Source organism: Cephus cinctus, unplaced genomic scaffold, assembly GCF_000341935.2.
Source record: "Cephus cinctus unplaced genomic scaffold, Ccin1 Ccin1_scaffold1163, whole genome shotgun sequence".
NCBI classification, from domain to species: domain Eukaryota; kingdom Metazoa; phylum Arthropoda; class Insecta; order Hymenoptera; family Cephidae; genus Cephus; species Cephus cinctus.
Window position 1 is genome coordinate 93,152 of NW_014333653.1, and position 22,479 is coordinate 115,630.

The window sequence follows — 22,479 nt, forward strand, 5'->3', positions numbered from 1 at the left end:
GAAAACTGATATTAAGAGATGGACTTGGGGGGAAAGAGATTGACGACTTTGATATTATTATTTACACTTTATTATAATATATTTCTCTTGTTACAATTCATTTACTGCTTTTAAGTTTCTTGTTCAATAGTCTTTTGTTTATGTAAAATCATTTTACAATATTCGTACTTACGTTCTAATTATATTCACATAGTCGTACAAGATCTTCACGCCTTTAGACGCTCTTATTTAATTTTTAATACTTTTTATTATTCTTTTATTTAGCTTTCGATTATTTTAGGCACGATTTATTTATACATTCATTGCTTTCGTTTTTACCTTCTTTTAATAATTTTCATTCTATGCGACTGGGACAAGTCGCGTTCACGTTAGGTCTACTTTGAGTATTTGGATTTACAAAATCTTTATAATTAAATTGACCATCGTTTAAAAGCAACAATACTTCTTTTTTTTCAATTAAAGTATCATGCTTTACATCTGTCCTATTTGAATGCTCTATATATATATATATATATATATATATATATATATTCTTTTTGGACAAAAAAGCAGAAAAATTTTTATGCTCATTTTGAGAAACATTGCAAAAGCAAGACGACGCTGATCTCGTTCGATCCTGCCTTAATTGTATACATCAAGAAATGGACCCGAATAACGAACTTTAAGGTGCACTTCTATGAGTTCAAGTAAAACACACAATTTTCGTGATTAATTGTAAAAGCATATGATTTCTTATTTTACTATCTAAACCTTTTCTCTTCACTTGACAAACGTGCTTTTTTTATTGTGAAAAGCGGAAGCGTCTTACAAATCGTGCAGTGTGATCTTCCTGTCGTTTTCACCCTTTTTTTTAAATAGACATTTAATTTACTTGTTTTTGATAAATTCTGTTATTTTACGTCGCCTTAACCCTTTTGGTACGATCTTCGACTACGGTCGACGGCTTCCAGCAGCTCCACTGACTTCCAACGTATCGAAAGGGTTAGGCGATCGTTTTCTCTTTTTATTTTTAAAATTAGCTAGATTCTAATTGACAAGTTTTCTCGGTAATTATCTGGTGGGCGGACTAGATTAAAGTGAGCAATTCCTATGAATCCGACTAAACGAAACAATCTATCGATTGATCCACATTGATTTTACATGAAACCTGTATGTCCGGACAAAACTGACAAGTGATTGAATCATTGAAATTTTGTCATAAGAAAAAAAAATTGATTATCCACTGATATGACGCAGCTAGACCGATGTATACCAACTACCCTAACTTTATTTTAGAATTTCTTTTACTTGGACATTTTTTTAGATTTCGTGCTTTATGGTCTCAGACGTGAGGGTCTTTCTCTTATTAAGCAACTTGTGAGGGGAACAGCTGCTAATATTTTTTTTAAATCACTCCTCGCGGGTGAACTGATAACGAAGAAAAAAAGAGCCACAAAGAATCAGAGAATTTATTTCCTGTCTTCGCATCTTCATTTAATCGTTGGAAATTCGATGCACGTGTAGTCCAAAGTATGAAAAAAATTATTCGAAATATCTTTGAAGAGTTAGCTCCGCTCAGAACTCAATTTCTGACAGACTCTCTAAAAAGTATAATAAAAAATATCTTAACTATTAATTCATTAAATCCATTCCCCTTTCATGGCCTTGAAAAATCTCACAGCAGACCTTATAATATTAGTTACATAAACTAATCCTACTCTTTGTGAAATATAAGTGCACCCCTATGCTTGGTTCCAGCTATAAGGAACTATATCATATGCTTTCTCATTATATTATATTCTATAATAGTTTGCTCCGACCCTGACATTAATTTCTAGTAACTATGTACTATACAGTAATACTTCCCCCCAATTAACAATCACAGACACACTTAGAAAATCGTATAATCGCAAGTGACAGCTATGCTTTTGATTGAATCGAAAGATTGAACATGGCTGTGAACTTAATTTCATATGAAAATTAAATAATATGATACAAGCTCCGTGTAACTAGTGGACTGCGAGTATCGTGTAGGTAAAATTGCAATAAAATATTGATGCAAAAATTCAGTCTGTCAAGATTTGCCTTTACACTGTTCAATGGCTTCTTAAATATTCTGACTCTTTAAATATTTAACGATGACGCTTTGTCAACGCCTGTGGCTCTACACGGTAAACGTACAACGTAGGTCTTTACTATACTTTGATTTTAGAGGATGACTGAACGATCTTGCAAAAGACAATTAGAACCTTTGAATCATAAGAAATCGTCGGGCAATAGTAATTTACCCATTGAAAAAGAATGAGTGACTGATTCGTATAGTCGAACAACGTACATTAAATTCCTTAGACAATATGATATAAAGGTAAGAGACAAATGCTTGTCTCTGTTGCCACTAGGAGTAAGTAGGTAAAATCCCTGTCTGAGAGATTGTGCAAGATTATTTGGAAGTATTTTTTTTTGGTTTTTTTTTTGTTTTTTCCTCATCTTTGTTCCATCTGGCAACATCGGGTACTTCAGGATCCAATGGAAGGTCAAGAGTACTATTGGGTACTGTGACAAATTCCTTGGACAATTCAGCAGGTACTCTTGTTGAGTATTAAAGCGTTTCACAGTGTGTAAGATGAACAGTTGAACAATCAATGCCAATTGTGATGCAATGAGCATGGACGTTTTTATATATTTTGCTTCTTTCGATTCCGAACTGTCTACCTGCCTGAAGACAGGCGCAGAAGGGATGGATTATGTATTTTTTTCTCTGGGACCATGAAGATTTATTCACTGGGCAGGTCGCTGCTCGATGGACTGATTGGTGAAGTCAAGTCATTCAATTCTGGTGGCGGTGGTAAAAGCAAACTTGGTCTTCTGTTCAATTCCTCATCGTACAGAGTCAAAGTGCTTTTTGGTCTTGTGACGAGGCTCCAAGGATCAGGTGGTACAGACATGGAGTCATCCTGGGGATAAGAAAAAATGACAATCCAAGTTAGGACGTTGAAGCTTAAAAAAAATTGTAAAATAAGTCAGGAGCAATCCCGCACCCTAAGCAGATGCTTTGCCGCTGGTGGTAGAGGTGGTTTCAAGAGTGCCACGTCAGTCAGGTCGCAGATAGCTCCTGACGATGGTAACGGAGGGTCAGGTGGTGAGGGTAATCTCAAGGGTGGTTCATAACGGGGCGGTTGTACCGTTTGTATTGGACTACTCGTAGTAGATCCTAGTATCCATCGTGCTATGCTTTCGCAGCATCCGCAACATACGTCCGACATGCCCTGTCTCAGGCCACGGTGCAAGGTCAGGAAGAGTGCTGGGTTCACGAAAGCGTGTACGTAGGCAATGTGTAGAGTGACCTGAATGAAATTATGAAGGGACGGCCACAGTGATGGATCTTTTAAAATTAATTATACAGCAAGACTTTGTACCTCGTAGCCCGTAGGATTGCCGATCAGAGGATGATGGACCAGGGTAACTAGGAACAAGGGACCCCAGAAGATTACGTAGGCTGCAGTTATAACCAAGAACATCCTGACTCTCTGTACACCCTCTCGCTCCATTCTTCTCAGATAATTTCTCATCTTGCGATGCTCCTCCATGGCGCCGGTTCTCTGATTTTGCAAAATATTCTCTTAATTAGAACCTTCAGCTTGGGTAATTAAAGCCGTTTGGCCTTTCCTTTTTAATTACCTTGGGCGTCGTGCCGTCCCTAGTGCTCGTAGCGCAGCCATCGATTAATCCATTAGAACCACCGTGTCCACCGGTAACACTGACCAGGGTCGTAACAAGACCAGCCACACGTACCTAGGTATATAGATATACGTATAACGGTAGAACTTACTAGAACTTATCGAAGCTGTAATTAGCATATATTAATAATTAATGGACTGTCACTGTGCATAACTCACTGCCTCCACGTTTGCCTTAGTCAGATCCCTGTGAAGCTTCCTCAGGTGAAATAACGTGAGGGCTACGCAAATGACGTTAATCACAATCCACAAAACATTCAAAATATAATGACGAAATGGACCGTGAACCAGTGGACAGCTTGGTGCATTGTGACCGGTCTCTGTATTGGCGGCAAGGGCCCCACTCAAAAATGTAGGACCCAGATTGATGGTGATGCTGGCAAACCATATCATGAACGTACCAAAGAGGACGCACTGTAATATCCATAAGTAAAAAGATACAGAATTATTATTTTTAATTATTTACCAACAGAGTTCATTCTGCAAATTACCTGGGGGGAATCCATCAGCAATGGCGCTGTCAAGTCAGCTTCCTCTTCGCTTTCAGGAAATACTGGACTGTCATTGAGCACCGTAGTCAGCATGTTCACTGTGGAGACAGTGACTAACAGTAGGAAGGCTGTCTCTACCAAAGAGCACTTGTTCACCGGTTGACAATTCAGAATACTTAATCCAAGTGGGAGCAATATAGCTGCCCTGGCACAGTCGACCATTGCCTGATGAAACAGCAGACCCTGGGACCATCTGTAACTCACAGGAGACATTACCGTACAGGATACTCCTGAGACCTGGAGGAAGCTGAATCCATTATTGGTCACTACTTCCTCGCAGGAATACTTGGATCTTATAAAATTTCCATTATGCATCTGTTTTACTTTAGCTTTTAGTTTTATTGTTACTTCCTCTAAAGTACTGACTCTTGTCGGTGGAGTTGGATGTGAGCCGAAAGGTCAGTTGGGTCCTATAGGGAAATTGGTAGTCGATGCAATAATTCATAACTACTGTACAGTACGCAGTGCATTAATATCAGTATTAGGCATCTAGGGAACTTTATTGTATGAGTTTCTTTGTACTTGGAGTTACAAAAGCTAACTACCAATACTCGTGGGCTAATTGTATTGTGATCTAAATTTTTATTTATATTTCTTATACCTTAAGTACAGACGTCTACGTAGGTACTTGCATTGTGCTACTGGTTGTTAGATACTACGTTTTTGGAATTTGAATTTTACGTTTGAGGATCTTTACTCAAAAGGAGTCTTTTGAATTTGTAAAAGAAAGAGAATAGCATTCTTGACTCTGTGCATGTACAATTATTAGAAACGTTTTCTACCAAGCTTCAGAAGGATCATGCTGTATTACTTTGTATAAAAAAATTAGATTCAATTATACAGTATCTTTGCTTATGTATAATTCAATTTAGAGATACGTAATCAATTTTAAAAATTTATTCGTTAAAGAAAGACAGACAGTTATTAGAGAGAAAGAAAGAGTTATTATATTGACTTAACTATATGATTAATAATCTTGATTATTTTCTCTTTATCTTTTTTAACCAGCCAATGCTTTTAATTAGCGTATGTAAATATCCCCGTCTATTCATCACAATGTAAATTTCACGGGTTCCCCCCTGTGGGGTCTGAAACGAACATATTTAAAGCGACTATGCGGATTGTTTTTCTTTTCTCTTCTCTTATCTATTCTACCTAAAAAAAAAATGATAAATCATTGTTATCCATTAACTTCGGCTCAACGCCTTTATATCTCAGACTGATAACGGTCCTTCAAACTTTTCTCAAAAACTCATTCTCAGTGTCTCCGCAAGTTTGAGCTGTCCAAAAAAAAAAAAAGCAAAGCAATACCAAAGATAAGTTTTGTAATGAATGTATAAAAAGACGCATGGGTCATATCATGTCATAGAAAAAGTTAAAAGGGCCGTCATCCTAGCCCTCGGAAAGATTGAGTATCGACGGTTTCATTCATTCTTAATACCTTCGCAGCTGTCGCTTGGTCAGTATAAGGGCCATCAGTATAATATTAGCACCCATTCCAAGGGCGCCTAAACTAAATATTACAGTAGCCTCCGTGACGCCTCCAGGATGACACTGAAAGACTTTTGTGGCGTTGGAAGTGACGTTGCCGGAAGCGCCAATGCCGAATCTCAGATTGGCACCTATCATGGCTACCGCCGAGCCTGAAACAATATTAAAAGATACCAAATAAAAGTAATCCTCATAAATCAGAGTGCCTTCAACGTATTGCTGGGATCAAAAAAGATAAATATATATATCTCAGTCGCGTAAAGTGGAGTGGATTAATATAAACCAGTAAGGATATTCCTATAGACATTTTACGACGCCTTAAATGAAATAACGTTTGCTGTCGCGATTCTCCATTTATTTGCCTTTTTATTATTCTCATATTAAAATTCAACAGCCCCGATATGGCTTCTTCGACTTTTCTCAACTACACTATAGCCAAGTTTCAACGATCCTCAAGCACAGTGAATTATTAGCTGTACCGTTCAGGCTCTCACGTTGTAGGTACTTGAAAAAGATAAATCGAATTAAAAGTACTATCCTGTTCAACCATGTACAGGTTTGTACCTAAAACTGTCAGTATATGTATATATATATATATTATATAGATATACAGTCAGGTTACTACGTGTGGTTTTATGCAGGCTTGAAAATTCGTAAGCGCATCACAGCCAACTCCAAAACTGTGCATAATTCTTGTCTCCTGAATAAACATTTAGAATGGCTTTAGGCATGGTACTTTGGGGTCACGTAGCTATGTGAACTGGTCATTTTGAAGATGCCTGTAGATCTTTGTAGAGTATATGTAATATACTTTATGGCAGGCTCTTCTAACGTCATTTTCTATGTCTAAATGACTGTAGGAAATATTGTCTGGTAGCTTAGTATACCGTTATTGTGTATATCTATATATATAACACTCTTCTCCAGCAACTCAATTTATCCCTAGGGTGGCGCCAATTCGGGGACCAATTCTCATCCGTCACGAGCTATTCTGTTTGTTTTGCATTGAGCATTGCTTGTTTACCTCGAGGGTTTGAACGCTCGTACCATTCGATTCTTCATTGGTATTGTTATCAGTATTTTAAAATTCTGTGGAGAAAAAAGAAAAAAAAATAGTAAGAGGAACATTGTTGCGGAAAATCGAGGATTTCACCGACGAAACGCTTGGATGGCTTTTGTTACGGGTCATTTCGTGAATTCCAATAGGCTTTTCATCGTTGGCGTGGAAATTCTTAATCTTTTCTTTCACACTTTATCGCAAGCATCGAACAAAGGAGGAAAACTTGAAATAATAGAGATCGTTAACGGTTTTCCAATATTGAATTGTATGACAGCGTCTTATGAATATTCAAATTCTCGCGCCAATCTTCCTACCGAAAATGGCTTCCGTGAGCGGTCTCGTTTGAATTTTCGTGGATTTGACTTGAGCTCGAGTGAATCACGTGAGAGCGAGACGATTGTGGATCGAGAAGAATGGAGAAACGAATTGAAGTGAAAGGTTGATGAAGAGGATGAGTGAGAGAGAGAGAGAGAGAGAGAGAGAGAGAGAGAGAGAGAGAGAGTGTAATAATAAACAGAAGACTTTTTCTTTTTTTAAATTTTTTCAAAGCTATAACTGAAAAGCCACTGCCTTCCGTTTCTTCGCCAGATATCCGCTTTCAATTATAAAAAATAATTGTCCCGGATTCTGCCTAGTATAAATATGAAATCCTTCAGAAAACTCATGACAGCTCAACGAAGCGTGAAACGCGATAAATAGTGGCCATCGCGTTTCAAATTCAATGTCCATTGATATTTCCCTGAGGAAAGGCTCTACGTCATCCCTATCGTTTCTGGCCTCCGTGTGTTTCTACCTGATAATACGAAATTCTTTACAGAAAAAATATTTAATTTGATTTCACGTGTTATCCTTCTTTTTAATGTATAACAAAAACACGTTGTCATTAGCATTTAAGTCGTTTTTATATATACTCATAAAATTGCACGTACAGGAGGGACTCGCGTTTTAGGTTGACGCTGGCCAAATGGAATTTGCTTGTCCAAGATCCAATTATACAATTTCAAATGAACTTGTGAAATTCGCGCTTCTTTTTAGTTATTCTCGTACCTCTGTGTATATATATATATATATTTGTGTCTGTGTGTTTTTATCCCATTTCTCTGGCTGCCTTGTAACGCCAGTCTATTCCGTCCAGAGCGACCTCACGAAATGGGAGGTAATACCTACAATAGTGGTGCTGAAGAAAGACGGCGCAGGGTGAAATCCCATATTCTCGTTTCTCGACGTTAAGCCTAATATTGAAAGAAAATCGTCCCGCTGAGAATGAAACCCAGGGAGAATAATACGTCGCGCGATTCAATTTATCCTGGTGTAATTTCGTAAGGAGACGGATAGCCATTGAGATTAGTTTTTTCTTTTTCTTTTAACAGTGTTATTCTGAGTTCGTTGTGTCAGCCGAAGATGGTTCTGCCATAGCAATTGATAGAACGCACCAACTTCAGCTGACACAATAGCTCTGAATAATACAGTATATACCCTGTTTCTCTACTCGTCTTATCTTTTCTTCTTTTCTTTCTATTGATCATATATTTTCTCTCTGTCTCTCTTTGCCTCATCAACCAGAGAAAAGGGACGCATTCAGTTCTTACTCGAACCCATACAAGACTACAGGAAGTTATCCTCTGACTCGTATAGTCCTTTATTGCAGAAGCGTGGCGGGAATTTCAAACGAGAACTTTCTCCATTGTTGCGTATACGAGCTTCGTACACCTATGACTGAGAAACGATATATCCAATTTTGAATTTACTGTCAATTTACAGGATAGTTATTAATCTTATAACGTGTAAAGGTTAAGTGGATTTACCAGGATGTCGTTTGTGTCATCAGTATATTATTCAATGACTGTCGTATCGTGGAAATAACTTCATTTGCAGTAAAAAACGGGCGAAGGACCCTTTGAACATTTCATTGCTGTATATTCGCTGGAGGGATTGGTTGGCCAGTTCTATTTTCATGAATATCCACTGCTGTGTTCCTGGTTGTACATGGTAATCCCTCTACAGTCCCATATAGGATACTACAGGTAATTACGGCTTCCAAATGCTCCTGACATTCTACGCTGATCTTCTCATACGATTTTACGGCGTACGTCATATCCACCTGCTGAATACGGAACAGAGGACAGGATACAGAATCAATATAGGAGTCTAACTTTCTTATCACCTTATCAGTCCCCAGATTCGGTATCAGCCAGACTCTTTCATGGCCTCTTCCAGGCAATGCAATCTCGTCTGAAATCGACGTCCTGGATCGAAGATTCCTTTCCTCGAATACAGACTCCATTTTGCCTCTAAGATGTCGCTTTCTATGGCGATGCTTGCCAGGCGCTTAGGAATTCTATAAAGTTGAAATGAAAATTGACCCCATGCCGTCGTAAAGCGTCGCATCGGAAATAGCCGTTTCGCCAAGCTCCCTTGGCCCATATGTGGGAAGAGTGACCCTCTGGGGTCTCTCACCGAGGGTAAAGGTCAACGAGGTAAAACGTGCCCCAAGGAACCGCCATTACACGACCCCAGTCACAGGCGTTGCTGCAGACTCTTTTCAACTTCCGTATATTTGACCACCCCTTGCGGTCCTATTCGTACAAGAGAAACATTTTACCAATCCTCCGGTCGAGCGTGAAACTTCCAACTGGTGCGGGACGGGTCGTATCCAGATGCTGGGACACTGCGAAAGTCACGTGGTGGCTGCTGGTGAATCACTTATCGCTGCTTGCCAGACATACTTTAATGGAAAGCTTCTAAGGTGACGTAGAAGAAGGCTAGAGGCTTTTGGTTATAACCTCCATTCTTTTTTCTTTTTTACTTCAAAGCTTCATCTTCATACAGGGATTACAGTCCTTCTTTTCAGCTCGTACAGCCACTGCTAATAACCTTACCAGATTATATTCTACGTAACATGAGAGTAAAGGATCTTCGTGTATGTCTGTATATACATACATATATATGCAGATATTAGGATAAAGTGATATTCTCAAGTGGCAAGGAAATTGGCAAGCCTAGAAGTGCTACTTTAAAAGCCTCGCTACACGCAAAACCATCCTGCTACACGCTTCGAGTCCTTTCGACTGTCAGCTAACACTTGTAGCTTTCCACCTAAATACTTGTGTTCCAACTGCAATAAGTCATCCTGTACGTTTGAGTTATATAACCTTACCTTGACTGTGTTAAAGTACTTTGTAAACCTTACGCAGTTACCAAAACTCATTCTCAGTGCTACAGCTAAACGTAACCTCAACCGTTTGCCTTCTCTACTCCTCCAAGTTATTAGGTCCTCCCTTTCACCCATGGGAAATGTCTCAATTTTCCTAGCTGAGATTTCAACTGAAACATCCAGACTTTGCTGTATACACTTCCAATGTTCCGGACGTTCGTTCCCCGAGGACGTGCTGTCATTTTATTTTCGCGACTACGTTCACGTCGTTCGGCTGAGTCTACCGTCGCCCATGGCTGTGTATAGTCGTGCTCTGTAATAATATCTATATGTTGTGTCTCCAGTCACGGCGTACCGTGCCCACGGACTTCGCAATGTGCTGGCTACATTAGTTAATGGAATATCGAGAAGAAGGAGATTAATGACGGTATACTGATTGCCGGCGGGCATTTCTTTTTTGAGGATTAAAAAGAAAACTCATACCGTGCGTCTGGGTGCGCTTGGATTAGAGTGACTTAGGCGATAAAAAGGTTAGGTTGTTCTTGGATTTTTTATACGTGGCTATATACATATATATCGTTAAGCTGTTCTTGGGGTAGAATGTGTTTCGCAATTCTTTAAGCGAATCCAAATAAATTCGTCAGGTTAACATAGGTATATGTCAGCTGAAATTTCTCTGTGTACTTTGTATCCCTATAAAGTTCATACGTCCTCAGACTGGCGAGATAAGGATTTTTCTTTCTTTCTGTAATTCTTGGTCGACAGAGCCTGACTTTTTTATTTTTGAAATACTTCAATCTCCGCCCACTCGAGTGCCAGAGGTTAGACTCTCGAGACGGTAATTTATTCCGATTTACTTTTATTCTGCGGCTGCCGACGTCACTCGAGAACTCGCCTTCGTTCGACCGAGTACTTCTTTCGTGTTTTATTCTATTTATCCTTGTTTTCGATTGTTCAGGGTAATGCAATACGCGTGAGTCGAGTGGCGCCATCTAGCAGAACGAAGATGGTAACATAAAATGGACGAGTACCAAGGAGACAAAAAACGCGGGAGAATAGCACAGCTGCTTGAAGCAAAGGGGATAAATCAATTTGTACTTTGCCATTATTCTCTCGCCGATGGACAAACGCGGAACTTCGTTTCCAATCAGAGGAAAGTGTCGTTAATTATATAAGATTCTTTTCACACTTTGCCTAAGTGCTCTTTCTCTCTTTTACACGTTAAACTACCCGGCCCCATCTCTCTACAATGACAGCTTATTGTAAGGTCACGTTTTTCCTGGTATCTCGTATACAAGAATAACGATTCAGCGACACGATAAGAGATTCCTTATCTTTAAATACAATTCGCCCAAGGACACCTATTTGTGTTTCGCTGAACTGCACACTTTGGAAAGATCACTGGCACACTCGATTCGTTTGTAGACCAGTAAACCCTACCGGTTGTATCAGCAATAGCCAACGTCAGAGGCCAATGGCAAAGTCAAGGGTGGGATAGAGGGGGCACGTTCGGAAAGATACACGGAGAGTGGGCAACCAAGGAAGAGTAAGAGAGCGGAGCAGCCACCTAACACAGAATCCTATCTGTTAATCTTGGCCTAGATTCTATTGGGAGTTGGAGGGGGATGAAATTCAGTCTCAGTTTTTGGGGGGGCGAGTTGGGTCAAGTAGTTAATGCCTCGATAAGCCAAGGGCTAACGGTTGTTGCGTTTCCTATTTTTTTATTCTCGTCACCCTTTTATCTTTCCTTTTCATCCTTCGTCCCCTGCACGTGAAGGAGGGCATGGCCAAAAAAATGGGATAAAAAATTTACAAGTCCGTATAATAAAAGAACGGGGCTCTTGTAAGAAGGGTACGGGAGCGTGCGAGCGAAAGTGCAAAGAGAATAAGGGTTGTTGTCTTATCGAGGGGTTGCTGCGGAGAAACGTCGGAGTGCCGAGGATAAGGCTATTCGACAATGGTACGATATATCCGAGGCTGATCGAATTTCCAGCCTTTTTTCCCCCCCTGTGCCAATCGATATTGCGTGGATGAATTTTTGTATCTTTATCTCCTTTTTTTTTTCCTCCCTTCAGTCGCCGCTTCCGTCCTCTTCCGCTATCAAGCCTTCTACGAGGAACCGAATGGGGAATTAATGTTAATGTCACGGAAAGCTAATGACTCGGGTAATTACGTTTAATTAGTGGCTAATAGCATCGGGTCACTCTTAATACTTGTCCTTGGAACGAGTTTTGCTTATGGTAGCTCCCTGCCACGTCCCGCCCTTATTATCCGTAGAAAGCGACAGCCCTTATGGCCGAAGTATAATCAATCAAGAAACTTTAAAATCTACCCCTGTTAATTTTCAAGAATTTTTCTGCTATTTTTTCACGAAAATAATTTCTCTCGTATTATTTTATTACTCCACTTTCTATTGCTCGGTACCATTAGAAGTTATCCGTGGACAACGTGAAGTTTCTATTTACCAAACTGGCAGACACGTATACCCGTGGCGCGAGTGTCCCGAGGATCGTGAAAATTAAATTTCACCCGGGTGCACGTGGAATTCACGGGTGTACGCGGGCAAGGGTTGCCAACTGTGCAGGGAAGTGCGAATTCGTTTGAGAATCGGACGGGACACGTTCGGTCCCGGGACTTTAGCAAACAACCAACGTTGCCCCAGCCGGTCCTTCTGTCTTCGGCCACGATTGTCCCTTCACTTTTATTTTCATCCCCCGTAAGTCCCTGTTACGTCACTGGGAGTGGTTATCGATGAGAAAAATATTTTTTTTTAATTACCGACAACAGATTCACTCGACTCCGACGTGAAAGCCAGCCCTTGCGGGGCCTGTCCGACCCCATCTCGTCCGGAGCCACCCCTGTCTGATTCTTCACTTTCAACCCCTATGCGTAATACCTGTCGTAAAGGTTAAAGAAATTGTAGCCTGAAAAATAGATTGTTTAAGGGCGGTTGGGAATTGAAGTGAAAAAAGAAAAATTTATTTTCATCCCCTAAGCACGAACGTTAACGACTCTTCCCACGAGAGGTTCATTTGTTTCACTGGTACCACAAGCTCCATGCTTTTATATGCGCTTCCTACAGGTAACCTGGATACGTGAGCGTCCGCGTGCCTGCGGTATACGTGCTAGCCAGAGGGCTGAAACTACCCCTGTGTGCTAGTGCCAAAGCGACGGGATAAATTGCAGCGGATGCAGCCACGTCAGTTCACCAGTGACGAATGGCCGTTGTATGCAAGAAGAGAAAGCAGGATGATTATTTTTTTCATCCCTTATCTTTTTATACTCCTATACGTCATCCCTGTAAACCCTCACGACGTTGCTGTCATGCTCGTATGAATATAGATACTTCCGGTAGCCAGTTTGAGGGAGGACGAAGTAAAAAAAAAACATTTGTCGAACATTCATAACCGTATAGCCTTTGCCACCATTTTTCGACTCAGACGTCACGGAGGACACGTATGCGAATTTATTACGAGGGTGCGTGTAAGAGTGAGAGGGGTGGTTCTCGAGGGTGTCAAGATTTTATCACAACCCTTTTTCCTTCGATCCCCCATGTTTCCTCGAAACGACTTTGTACGCTCGATCGCGACGAGTAGAGAATTTTTTTAAAAAGTCCCACCCCTCACGTATATACGTCACGTAGGGGTGTCGGAATATCAAAGCGTCGCCCGACGATTATTACGAGTCCCATTGTCCCTTCCGTACCGTCATTAAGGTCGTAACTGTCGCTTCATGAAAATACGAATTTTCTAGCAGTTTATAGCGGAGACTCAAACCTTTTCACTTCGGTCAGGACGAAGAGCAGGGAATGAAAGGGATACGATTTTACATGCTCAGTCGATAACATCGTTAAGAAATGCGTATTGATGAGGAAAGAGATATTTTTTTCAAAAAATATTTTTGATAGGATCGAAAGAAATTTTGAAATTTTTTTTTGATATTTTAAACAAATTTACTTACCAGCTGCCATTTCTCTTCCGGTTAATTTCTTCTCGCCCTCCCCACTTCCGGTTTCACTGATTTTCCCACTCCTCTCTCTCTCTCTCTCTATTACGACGTCACGCTCCACCTCCGACTTCTATGTCTTCCAAGGAAGCAGCAGCCTCCCTCTCTCGGTCCAATTTCTTAATTAACCCAACTTTCCTCTCCACGCTCCTCTTAACGAATAAACGCCCCTCCCTTAATCGAATCCTATCAAAAGGACCCCCCCGACCCCTCCCCTCATTCTCTTCTATCTTTTCCAGCACTGTCCCTCGCTTTTCCTATCCACCTCCTTATCGTCCGTCTAATCAAACAAGTACAAGTCCTGTTATCATTCACAGCAGAGACTTCGCCTTCTCCGTGTACCATATCCTTTTCCGAGCAAGATCAGCGGCCGACTTCAGGACGGTATGGTACCGGACTAAAATGGAAATGAGAATCATTCACTGTAGACATCAGCTCAGGGACGCAGGATATGTCTCACTTCCAAAAAGGATATACGAACTCCGGATCCGGATGTTCTGAAGATTTTGCCAAGGAAGATTATCAGGACGACTCGAAATCCACGAAGAAGGCCTTTGTGCCACGTTCCAGGAATCTATCGGTAGTGCCTCTCCTCTTTCTCAACATCGCACGTCATTTTTTTTTTTTTTCATAAGAATTAATAATTTTATCTTTCTTTTTTTCACGGATCATCCACCGTTCCCATCGGATGATCCTAGGACGACTCCTGGTCAGGTTCCTCGTTTCAATGATTATTTTTATTGGTATACTTTTTCGCTACCATATTAAAAAAAAATTCTTTTCCACTCTCTCCAGCCACCACAACCCCAGTCGCCACCCTGATTTTTCACTCCACGTGGATGGCTTAACGTTGGAACGTCACAAACTTGGTCCACGACAGCACCAACGGTCTCGTAACATACATCATAACTGGATATATCCCAGGACACACCCTTTCCGCTCGTTAATCCAACGGTTTTAAGGGATCTCAGGGTTTCAGAGAACGCTGGACCGTTTCCACCATTACACATACCAGGAGCAAAGCTCTCCTACCCCGAGGCTTTCAGAAAGTATGATTCAGCCGAAGCATACAAGCTTCAAATAATAATAAGTCACCAGGAGACACATTGAACTTTGGTTGTTACCTATTGGAACGTTGGTATAGACACTGTGTGGAACCGTTTGGCCATTTTTTTTCTTTTTTTCTTTTTTTTAGACACCAAGTATATCAACCTTACGCATTGACAGTTGAGAAAGTCATTTCAATTTTAGTTTCACTCTTGTTAATCACTGTTGACCTTATCCTGTAATTAATATTTCATAACGTTATACAATCCAGTATTATTAACCCTTTGTATATGCATGTATATGCAGAATCAACCTGTTTGCACGTTTCGTTCATGGCCCTTCGCTCATCCTAGTTGGTCAATTATGGGTATTTACATATCCTTAGATTGTGTATAGCTGATATATACAAACACGGCACGAGGGAGCCACTGATAGAGATTGATAGCAACTAGTTTGAGGATCTCTATTGTGTTTGGCATTTATAGTCCGGGGTCCCTGAAACAATTCCCGAAAAGCCGCTTAAGCTCTATGTAAACCCATCCCAATGAGATATCGATTTCTAAACCCTGTCAGGATCACCTGTACTACATATAGCGTATACCAAGCGTGATTAGATTGTCCCCAGCAGCTGCATCGTGCAATGCATCGCACCTGCGTATACCACGGTGACAGTGCTTGGGCAAATTAGTTAAATTAGTTGTGCAGACTCCGAATATTTAGCTAGAACATTCACCTAGACTGACATAACCTCGTATCCAACTGTCAACAATAGTGGTTGAATATACGGCTAATGTGTGTATACATATATATATGTATTATATTTGTGAACCTAGGACGCTGTCACACGTGACAGAGATTCGTATGGTTAACCGCTAATTAGCAGGGGATTATAACTGAGAGTAAATAGATAACCCTTAACGTTCACACTCGAGTATAGTTTCCATAGAAGAAGCTCACAGAAATTATGTGAATTTAGCCAGGGATGCGTGTTTAACCCGGTATGTCGTTACGGACGTGTTTTAGTGGAGTTTCACGATTTTTTCTATTTCCCATGTTAAACGCGAGTGCGAGAGAGACGATCTTATGGGTATTTACCTGAATTAGAGAAGGAAGGACGTACTGTAAGCACGATAACTGTGAGCGACAGCAGCGCCACTATTGTGAACTTTCAAAGACTGGTGTAACGTCGAATAGCCAATTGTCGAAGGGTATTCGTCCAGGGATTTTACCAAACGATACGTACGTCCTTGTCGCTCGCACGTCAGACCCCATAACGCCGTCTCTCTCGCACTCACGGGGGGTATAGGAAAATCGAAAAACTTCAGGGTCTTCCCTTTTTCTTGATTGACAAATAACATTTCAATGCTGTCTCACGAGACTCGTCCAGCATCACGGTCCACAAATCTTGCATGCATAATTCTTGTCTCTTTATCGGCCTGTAGTCCAATTTCGTTCGATTAATTTATTATTCCATGTCGATTATATCGGGTAATTAAAACGGCCCTAATCATCCACACCTATCATTACTCTTTATACGTGTAACCTGCTACCCGTTCGGTCGACATTTTCTGGCTTTAATGTCAGCGGATTATCGGCCCTATTTAACGCTCCGTGTTATGCCTGACTAATTAGTTGCATTAATTGGGATAATTAAATCAGACGTCGGTGCAGCATCCTTAGGCGGAGATGAGTGGATCTTACGATGGGATGGGGAGAATTTTAACCTAAACTAACCTAACCTTACTCAAACTATGTCAATCCTGTATTTACTCAGCGTTATTTTCTTTTTTTATCACACGGAAACTATTAACATTAAATATCGTGTAGACTATATATATATATATATTTTAATGTACTCGATTTCATATGCACGTTGCACTCTATACTACATGCTTGCACTCTGTACTCCTGCCGCGCTATATTCACACTGTGGATAGTGCAGTATAGACTGTGTATGCTGATACGCGGCTTTGTTTGCTCGCTCGACAATATTCGACGCTTCAAACCAAACGCGTGTATCGACATTAATGAGAATATCGTAGCGGCACGTTCAAAGTGTCAATCAATGGATTGATACGATTTTGGCGGGATATTCGAATAATGGTTCGAGGAGACTGAACCCGAGATTATTAGAGAATGGGAAAATAGGGGTGAACGGAGGGAATAGTTTTTAAATTTAGTTCATTTGATTTATATTAATTTGCTTCCGTTTAAAAAGTCGCGCATTTGAAAATACGTATTACTTTTGGAGCTGGATGAATTTTATTTTATTTTATTTTTTTTTTTTTCACTTCGGCGGAAGTATCCTATCGGCTTTAGAGCTGTCGGGTACGTTTGGCGAAAATGTCTCTTTTTATCTTTCATCAAGTTCTTTGCTACTGGAGCTGGGAAATACGTGACGAAGGATACGGGGTTTTAACGCGATAGTCAATCCTGTCTGGGCGTTGCTTAACAAATCGTGATAAATCGGATTTTTACCCCGCTGGAAGCTCTCCTCGTTTTCTATACTCGGTTCGGATTATCTTATAGGGATGAAGTGGATAAGAGAGAGTTTGAGGATCATGAGGAAGGGAGCGAGATGTAAGGGAAGATGAAGAGAAAAAAAAAAGTTTTTCCTTGTGAATAATTCTGTGGAGCGTTAAACGGCTACGTATTTCGCGCGCTTGAGTCTTAACGTTTTTTTATTTAAAAAATTTTTTTTTTAACGAACTAAGTATATACCGAGTGAAGTATCGCTGGAATGTTGATTTATAAAATAAAAATTATACGAACCGGTGTGAACTGCGCATTACGTTTTCTATAAATTTAATAATTTCCTTTTTTTCTTACTATGGTAATATCGTTCGCGACTATTTTTTTTCCCCTCGTGGGAATGAAAACTCGCCCAACAGTTTGTATATTTCCGGAATAATCGTGCCGTCGTTAAACGCGCTTAACGTTCGTTGAAAGAAATACGAAGCGAAGTGGATCTGTTTTATCGACCGAGAGGGCTATGGAAGTTCCGTATAGTTCAGCGAGCATGATGACCGCGGAGGCGTTAATTATTAAGGCAATTAGTATCCAGGTACAAGACAGTACCGACCTGCGTTGTTACGAGTGGGTAAAATTAGGCGTCTTACGAAAAAAAGACAAGCCGTAAATTGATAATTACTTGAAGTTTCACGTCGATCGTTTTTGTCGTTTCGTCATTCGAAGTTAGGTTAAGTCGCGCGTGATATTCCTTTTACGAAGAAATTGGTTGCCTGTAAGTCAAGCCTGATAAACGGACTCTGGGATCGGAATGCCAAGGCGTCAGTATACTTAAGGTAAGAGTCGTATATTCGTTTCAGAGTCGAGAATTAACAATCTTCGGAAATTGCTGTCGACTTCAGACGCATCTCACTTCCCTTCGAGTATTAATGGCCGCAACTGGCTGGAACGTGGAGTACGGAATCGGCGCCAGAAATTTCTATAGTCATGGGCTTCGCCTTCTTTTCTTCACGTAGATTCTTCCTAACATCATATGGAGTGGTTCTTTTCCCGTAGGCAGTAAGACAGGCTAGACGTAACGTCCATCCCCTTTATTGACCTGGTTAATCCCGCCGCGATAATAATTTTCAAGGCGCGCGGAACCGCCCAACAAAGGAACACACGTAAACGAGGCTTTCGCTTCGATGGAAATTCCAATGTCTGTGGGTACCTGCTTTTTCTGAGGAACTGTGCAAATGGCATCTCTACGAACTTTAAAGGAGCTCTTGTTTCGTGTCTTTGAAGTCAGCGGCAGGATCCTAACCTATGTATAGAGGTATGTATCGGGCCCGGACACGTGACTACGGGAATCTCTATGTACTTAAAGAAAGTATCGGTGAGACGAGGTGGAATATCGAGAAAAGAAATTCGTTTAATGGGACGACAAAAGAAGTGAAGGGTAAATCGAACTGGGAGGGGTTAACAATGGATGAATGCTTGAAGGAGTGGATCTCTTATCGCTTCTTATCTTTCAAAATCCAGACAGTGATTATTACGCCGTGAGATGATCGATGCCACTCTCTTTTTCTTTCGATGAAATTATTTATAGGTGAATTTTTTTTTAAATTTCGCGCCACGTTATCCGGGACTTTTTTAAATTTTTGTATCGCTTTAATTCGACGTTCGTCGTTCATCGTTAACGAGGCTTGAGGATGTTGCTGGTGAAAATTGATAATTATTTTTTTTGTCGAGTCATCAATTCGGAGACGACGCAAGGGAGGAATAAAAAGACGCGATAAAGACCGAAAGAGAAAATGGGGGGTTTACGGTGGTAATGAAATAAAATGGCTGCCGGATAAGTAATTAGCCACCTGTAAAGGTTTCTTTGGCAGACTCACGAAATTCGCTTTTATTATTTGGTCGAGTCCACACGGACACTTTTCGATTCGGTGTAAAGTTTCGGGTAATTGTTCAGCTTATCGATCAACTCATCCGTACGTGTCTGCAGTCCTTTGATCGGACATGTACATAATATACTATATGGACGTATAGAACTTGTCGAGAGAATATCGATGGTTTTTGACTTTAGACTTTTTCTCACTTTTGGTGTCGTCTTGTTTTTGCCCGGTACGACAGATTAGCCAATTGCCACGTAAATTGGAAAGATATCGAGTTACCATATCCGATTGGATAATCGAATAATCGGTCCGATGCTGTTTATTTATTCTTTCTCTTTACTCTTTCCTCTTCGCATTCTCCAACTTTCGAAAAGTCTCTCAGCGAGCAATCAATTGTCAACGAGATCAATTTATTTGCAGGTTAAAAAAGAAACTCCGTACCCAGCCGAGCAAATACCACGAATTTGATAGGGTTCGTCAAATTTTTGGCTGCGTTCCTTAATCCAAACTCTTTCACGTGACCCGAGCTAACATCTGTTAAGCAAAAGAGATCAATCAATTCTTCCTGGATGATTCTTGAAATGTTTGGCATTTCTCTCTTCGACGTCTCCCTTATCCATTTTCAGACTCCGCGTCCCTTAAGCCGAGGGTCGCGATTAATTTATCAGTGGATCACGAAAGCTTTGTGGTAGATATTCCAAATTTAATGGCTATAGATATCCAACGTGTATCCTTGGGCTTCAGAGTGATTCCTGTTGGGTTATATTAGTTTGGTTCGGTAGTACCTAATCTTATCTACCAGAGGGAGACGGCGACGGCCATGTTTAATTTGACAAAGTTGATTATACTCTGTAAATAGCTTGGGCCTCCATTTTCTTTATATATTTTTTCATTTCCTTTTTACTTCCACTTTTCTCCATCGAGTCATCCTATCCGCTTAGGTTAATTCAAACTTTTCATACTTCGAATCACAGCCCGAAATTACGAGGCGGTGACTCAGTAATACCACTCGTGACGTCACGTTCCTCACGGTTTATATGAAATCGGCGCCAACAGTGGCGCGATTCAAATATTCCTTTCTCTTTATATTTACGTGTATGGTTCTTTCACTTTTATTTTCTTTCCTCTTTACGGCTTTTTTTATCTTCACGCAACACCGATACTCACCTTTTTACTTCGTTTTTATCTACTTTTATTTCTTTCCATATACTGTCGCTTTTATGGCATCCCTGGCTGATCTTTTCATGCGACAACCTTAGACGATCTCTTATTACGGAAACTTCCGATGCTTTTTCCATTCTTAATTAGCACTTCAAACCAAGCATTAATTACGCTCCTCCGCTTTGACATTCGTTCCTTCGACCTATACCGAGGTCGACGAAATTTCGTCTTTTTCCTCACTGTTTCCCATCTTCTGTAATTTCATCCACGGTCCTATCGTCTATCCCGTGTGTTGTCTTTGCTTTGAGATTTCACGACGACACTTGAGCCGTGATTGCGTCACGCGATTGAGTAGCGTATGACAATTGGACGGAGCTTAAGATTTTTTCGTTTTATTATAAACGCTAGACAATTAAAATTTTGACTTAGCTTTTTTAACATTTTTTTTTAGTCTTCCCTCGCAGGTTTTTTTTTTATGGAAATATATATATATATTTTTTTTAAATCTGTTATTGTCATTGTATATATGATTATTCGATACGTCGGATGCAATGTGCTTCCGACCCCATGAAATTTCTTCAAGATCCTTCTCATACTGTTATTCTTATTTTCTCCTCTTTTCTTTTCTTTTTTTTTTCTTCTTACGTCCAATTTTCGAGAAACGTACACCTAGGCGACTCGCGACTATGACACTCTGCAAGGCGGTAACTTCCACGAGTCGTTCGCACTCCTAGAGGACCTAGCTTACTGAAAGTACCATGAGATTATGGTACAAGAGATGTCTAGGGAATTTTCTAGGGTGAAAAAAAGTTCCAAAGACGTTTACACGATCATTAGTTCCTGTACTGTGTACGTAAAAATTGTGTGTGTGGATTTTTACGAATTTTGAACTTTGTCCCATAGAAATTGATCTTTGACCTTGCACGCTTTAGGGTGCTACTAAGAGTACTGTCAAAGTTCACAAAGGCCCCCGAGCTCACTAACATCCCTTATCCTATAAAATCATAACCCCCTTCGTCAAAGGGGGTTAAATTACGAAATTCACATTACACCTTACGCCCCTAGTAAAATCCACAATTTCCCTTAGTCCTGTTTAAACGAAATTTACCACACGCAAGTCAAAGCCAAGTTTGCTGCATAGGCAGCCCGAGGCGTATCGCCCGAGGCGTAAGAAAAACATTGAGGAAATGCTTTACGAGCGAGCAAGCAGGAGTCAGACACGAAGTTAGTTAAAAATGCCGAAGATCAAGAAAACCAGTGCCAAACTTCAGACCGATGCTAATATAGGAATGAAGAAATTGATTGAAAAAAAAGAAAAGAACGACCAAGCAAAATTCACCGGGAAGTCATCGTCGATCCTCGAGAGTGGTAAAAAAAAAACTGCGACCGGAAGTGCCCGGCAAAAATTCCCTAACAAACTCCCGGTGGACTCTTTCAAAGTCCTCTCAGTAGTCTACCACGAATAGGTAATTATCCATGTCGTCTGACCTGAGGAAGTCTCAATGATCAGTTCTTGGAGCTTCTACGACCTACCCTTAAGTTACAGGGTGACACAACCCCCTGGTCCTATTAATATCCGGTAATAATCATTAGACACATTTCCCCATAGATCATAATATATAATTCAAAGAAACGACATTATCCCTGCAACCGGATGCTGGTACGCGAATATAACGCATCACCGAGATGAATCTTGACTGGTCCAGGGTGTGTCTATATATAAAAAAAGAAAATCACCCTTTGCAACCCGCCATAATTTTTCAAGCCTTAGCCAATTGGCATTCTCTCTTACTACCTTGACCTATGACCCCATATCCTCTCCTCTGTTTTTCAATACAAATTTAACAAGGTCCGCCTTACGAGGTTACCGTTCCCGGGTCCAGCCACATCCGGCGGATCTCTTCCGTTCTCTCGGTTCGCGAGACGAGAGAGCACTGCGTACTTCACC

The 22,479-nt window shown here is 40.6% G+C and overlaps 2 protein-coding genes across 16 annotated transcripts in view; one reads left to right on the top strand and one right to left on the bottom strand.

Annotated features, from left to right (window-relative positions):
- Positions 1 to 22,479, top strand: part of LOC107272367 (midasin) — a 50,738-nt gene that overhangs the window by 7,236 nt on the left and 21,023 nt on the right. The gene's annotated exons all lie outside the window — the stretch shown is intronic.
- On the bottom strand, positions 55 to 22,459 carry LOC107272369. Of its 15 annotated transcripts, none has more exons than XM_015749452.2 (11): positions 9,421 to 10,227; positions 8,983 to 9,156; positions 8,624 to 8,922; positions 8,408 to 8,534; positions 5,709 to 5,910; positions 4,208 to 4,460; positions 3,876 to 4,130; positions 3,658 to 3,771; positions 3,396 to 3,578; positions 3,018 to 3,323; positions 2,420 to 2,933 (listed from the first exon to the last, which is right to left on the bottom strand). In XM_015749452.2, the coding sequence occupies exons 4-11, from the start codon at positions 8,415 to 8,417 to the stop codon at positions 2,754 to 2,756; spliced, it is 1,503 nt and encodes a 500-aa protein (XP_015604938.1). In that variant the 5' UTR covers positions 8,418 to 8,534; positions 8,624 to 8,922; positions 8,983 to 9,156; positions 9,421 to 10,227; the 3' UTR covers positions 2,420 to 2,753. The 15 variants fall into 15 exon arrangements, 14 of the variants coding, with proteins under 14 accessions (XP_024945411.1, XP_024945418.1, XP_024945416.1 ...); XM_025089651.1 differs by adding an exon at positions 6,646 to 6,847 and having other exon boundaries at positions 8,983 to 10,227; XM_025089643.1 differs by lacking the exons at positions 8,408 to 8,534; positions 8,624 to 8,922; positions 8,983 to 9,156; positions 9,421 to 10,227 and adding exons at positions 13,933 to 15,519; positions 22,327 to 22,459 and having other exon boundaries at positions 55 to 2,933.

Bases quoted from the DNA above. Each gene is read 5' to 3' on its own strand.
- LOC107272369 (XM_025089643.1), bottom strand. The intron at 3,772-3,875 runs GTGAGTTATGCA...CTATATACCTAG, and splicing joins CTAAGGCAAACGTGGAGGCA to GTACGTGTGGCTGGTCTTGT. The intron at 3,324-3,395 runs GTACAAAGTCTT...AATTTCATTCAG, and splicing joins GCAATCCTACGGGCTACGAG to GTCACTCTACACATTGCCTA.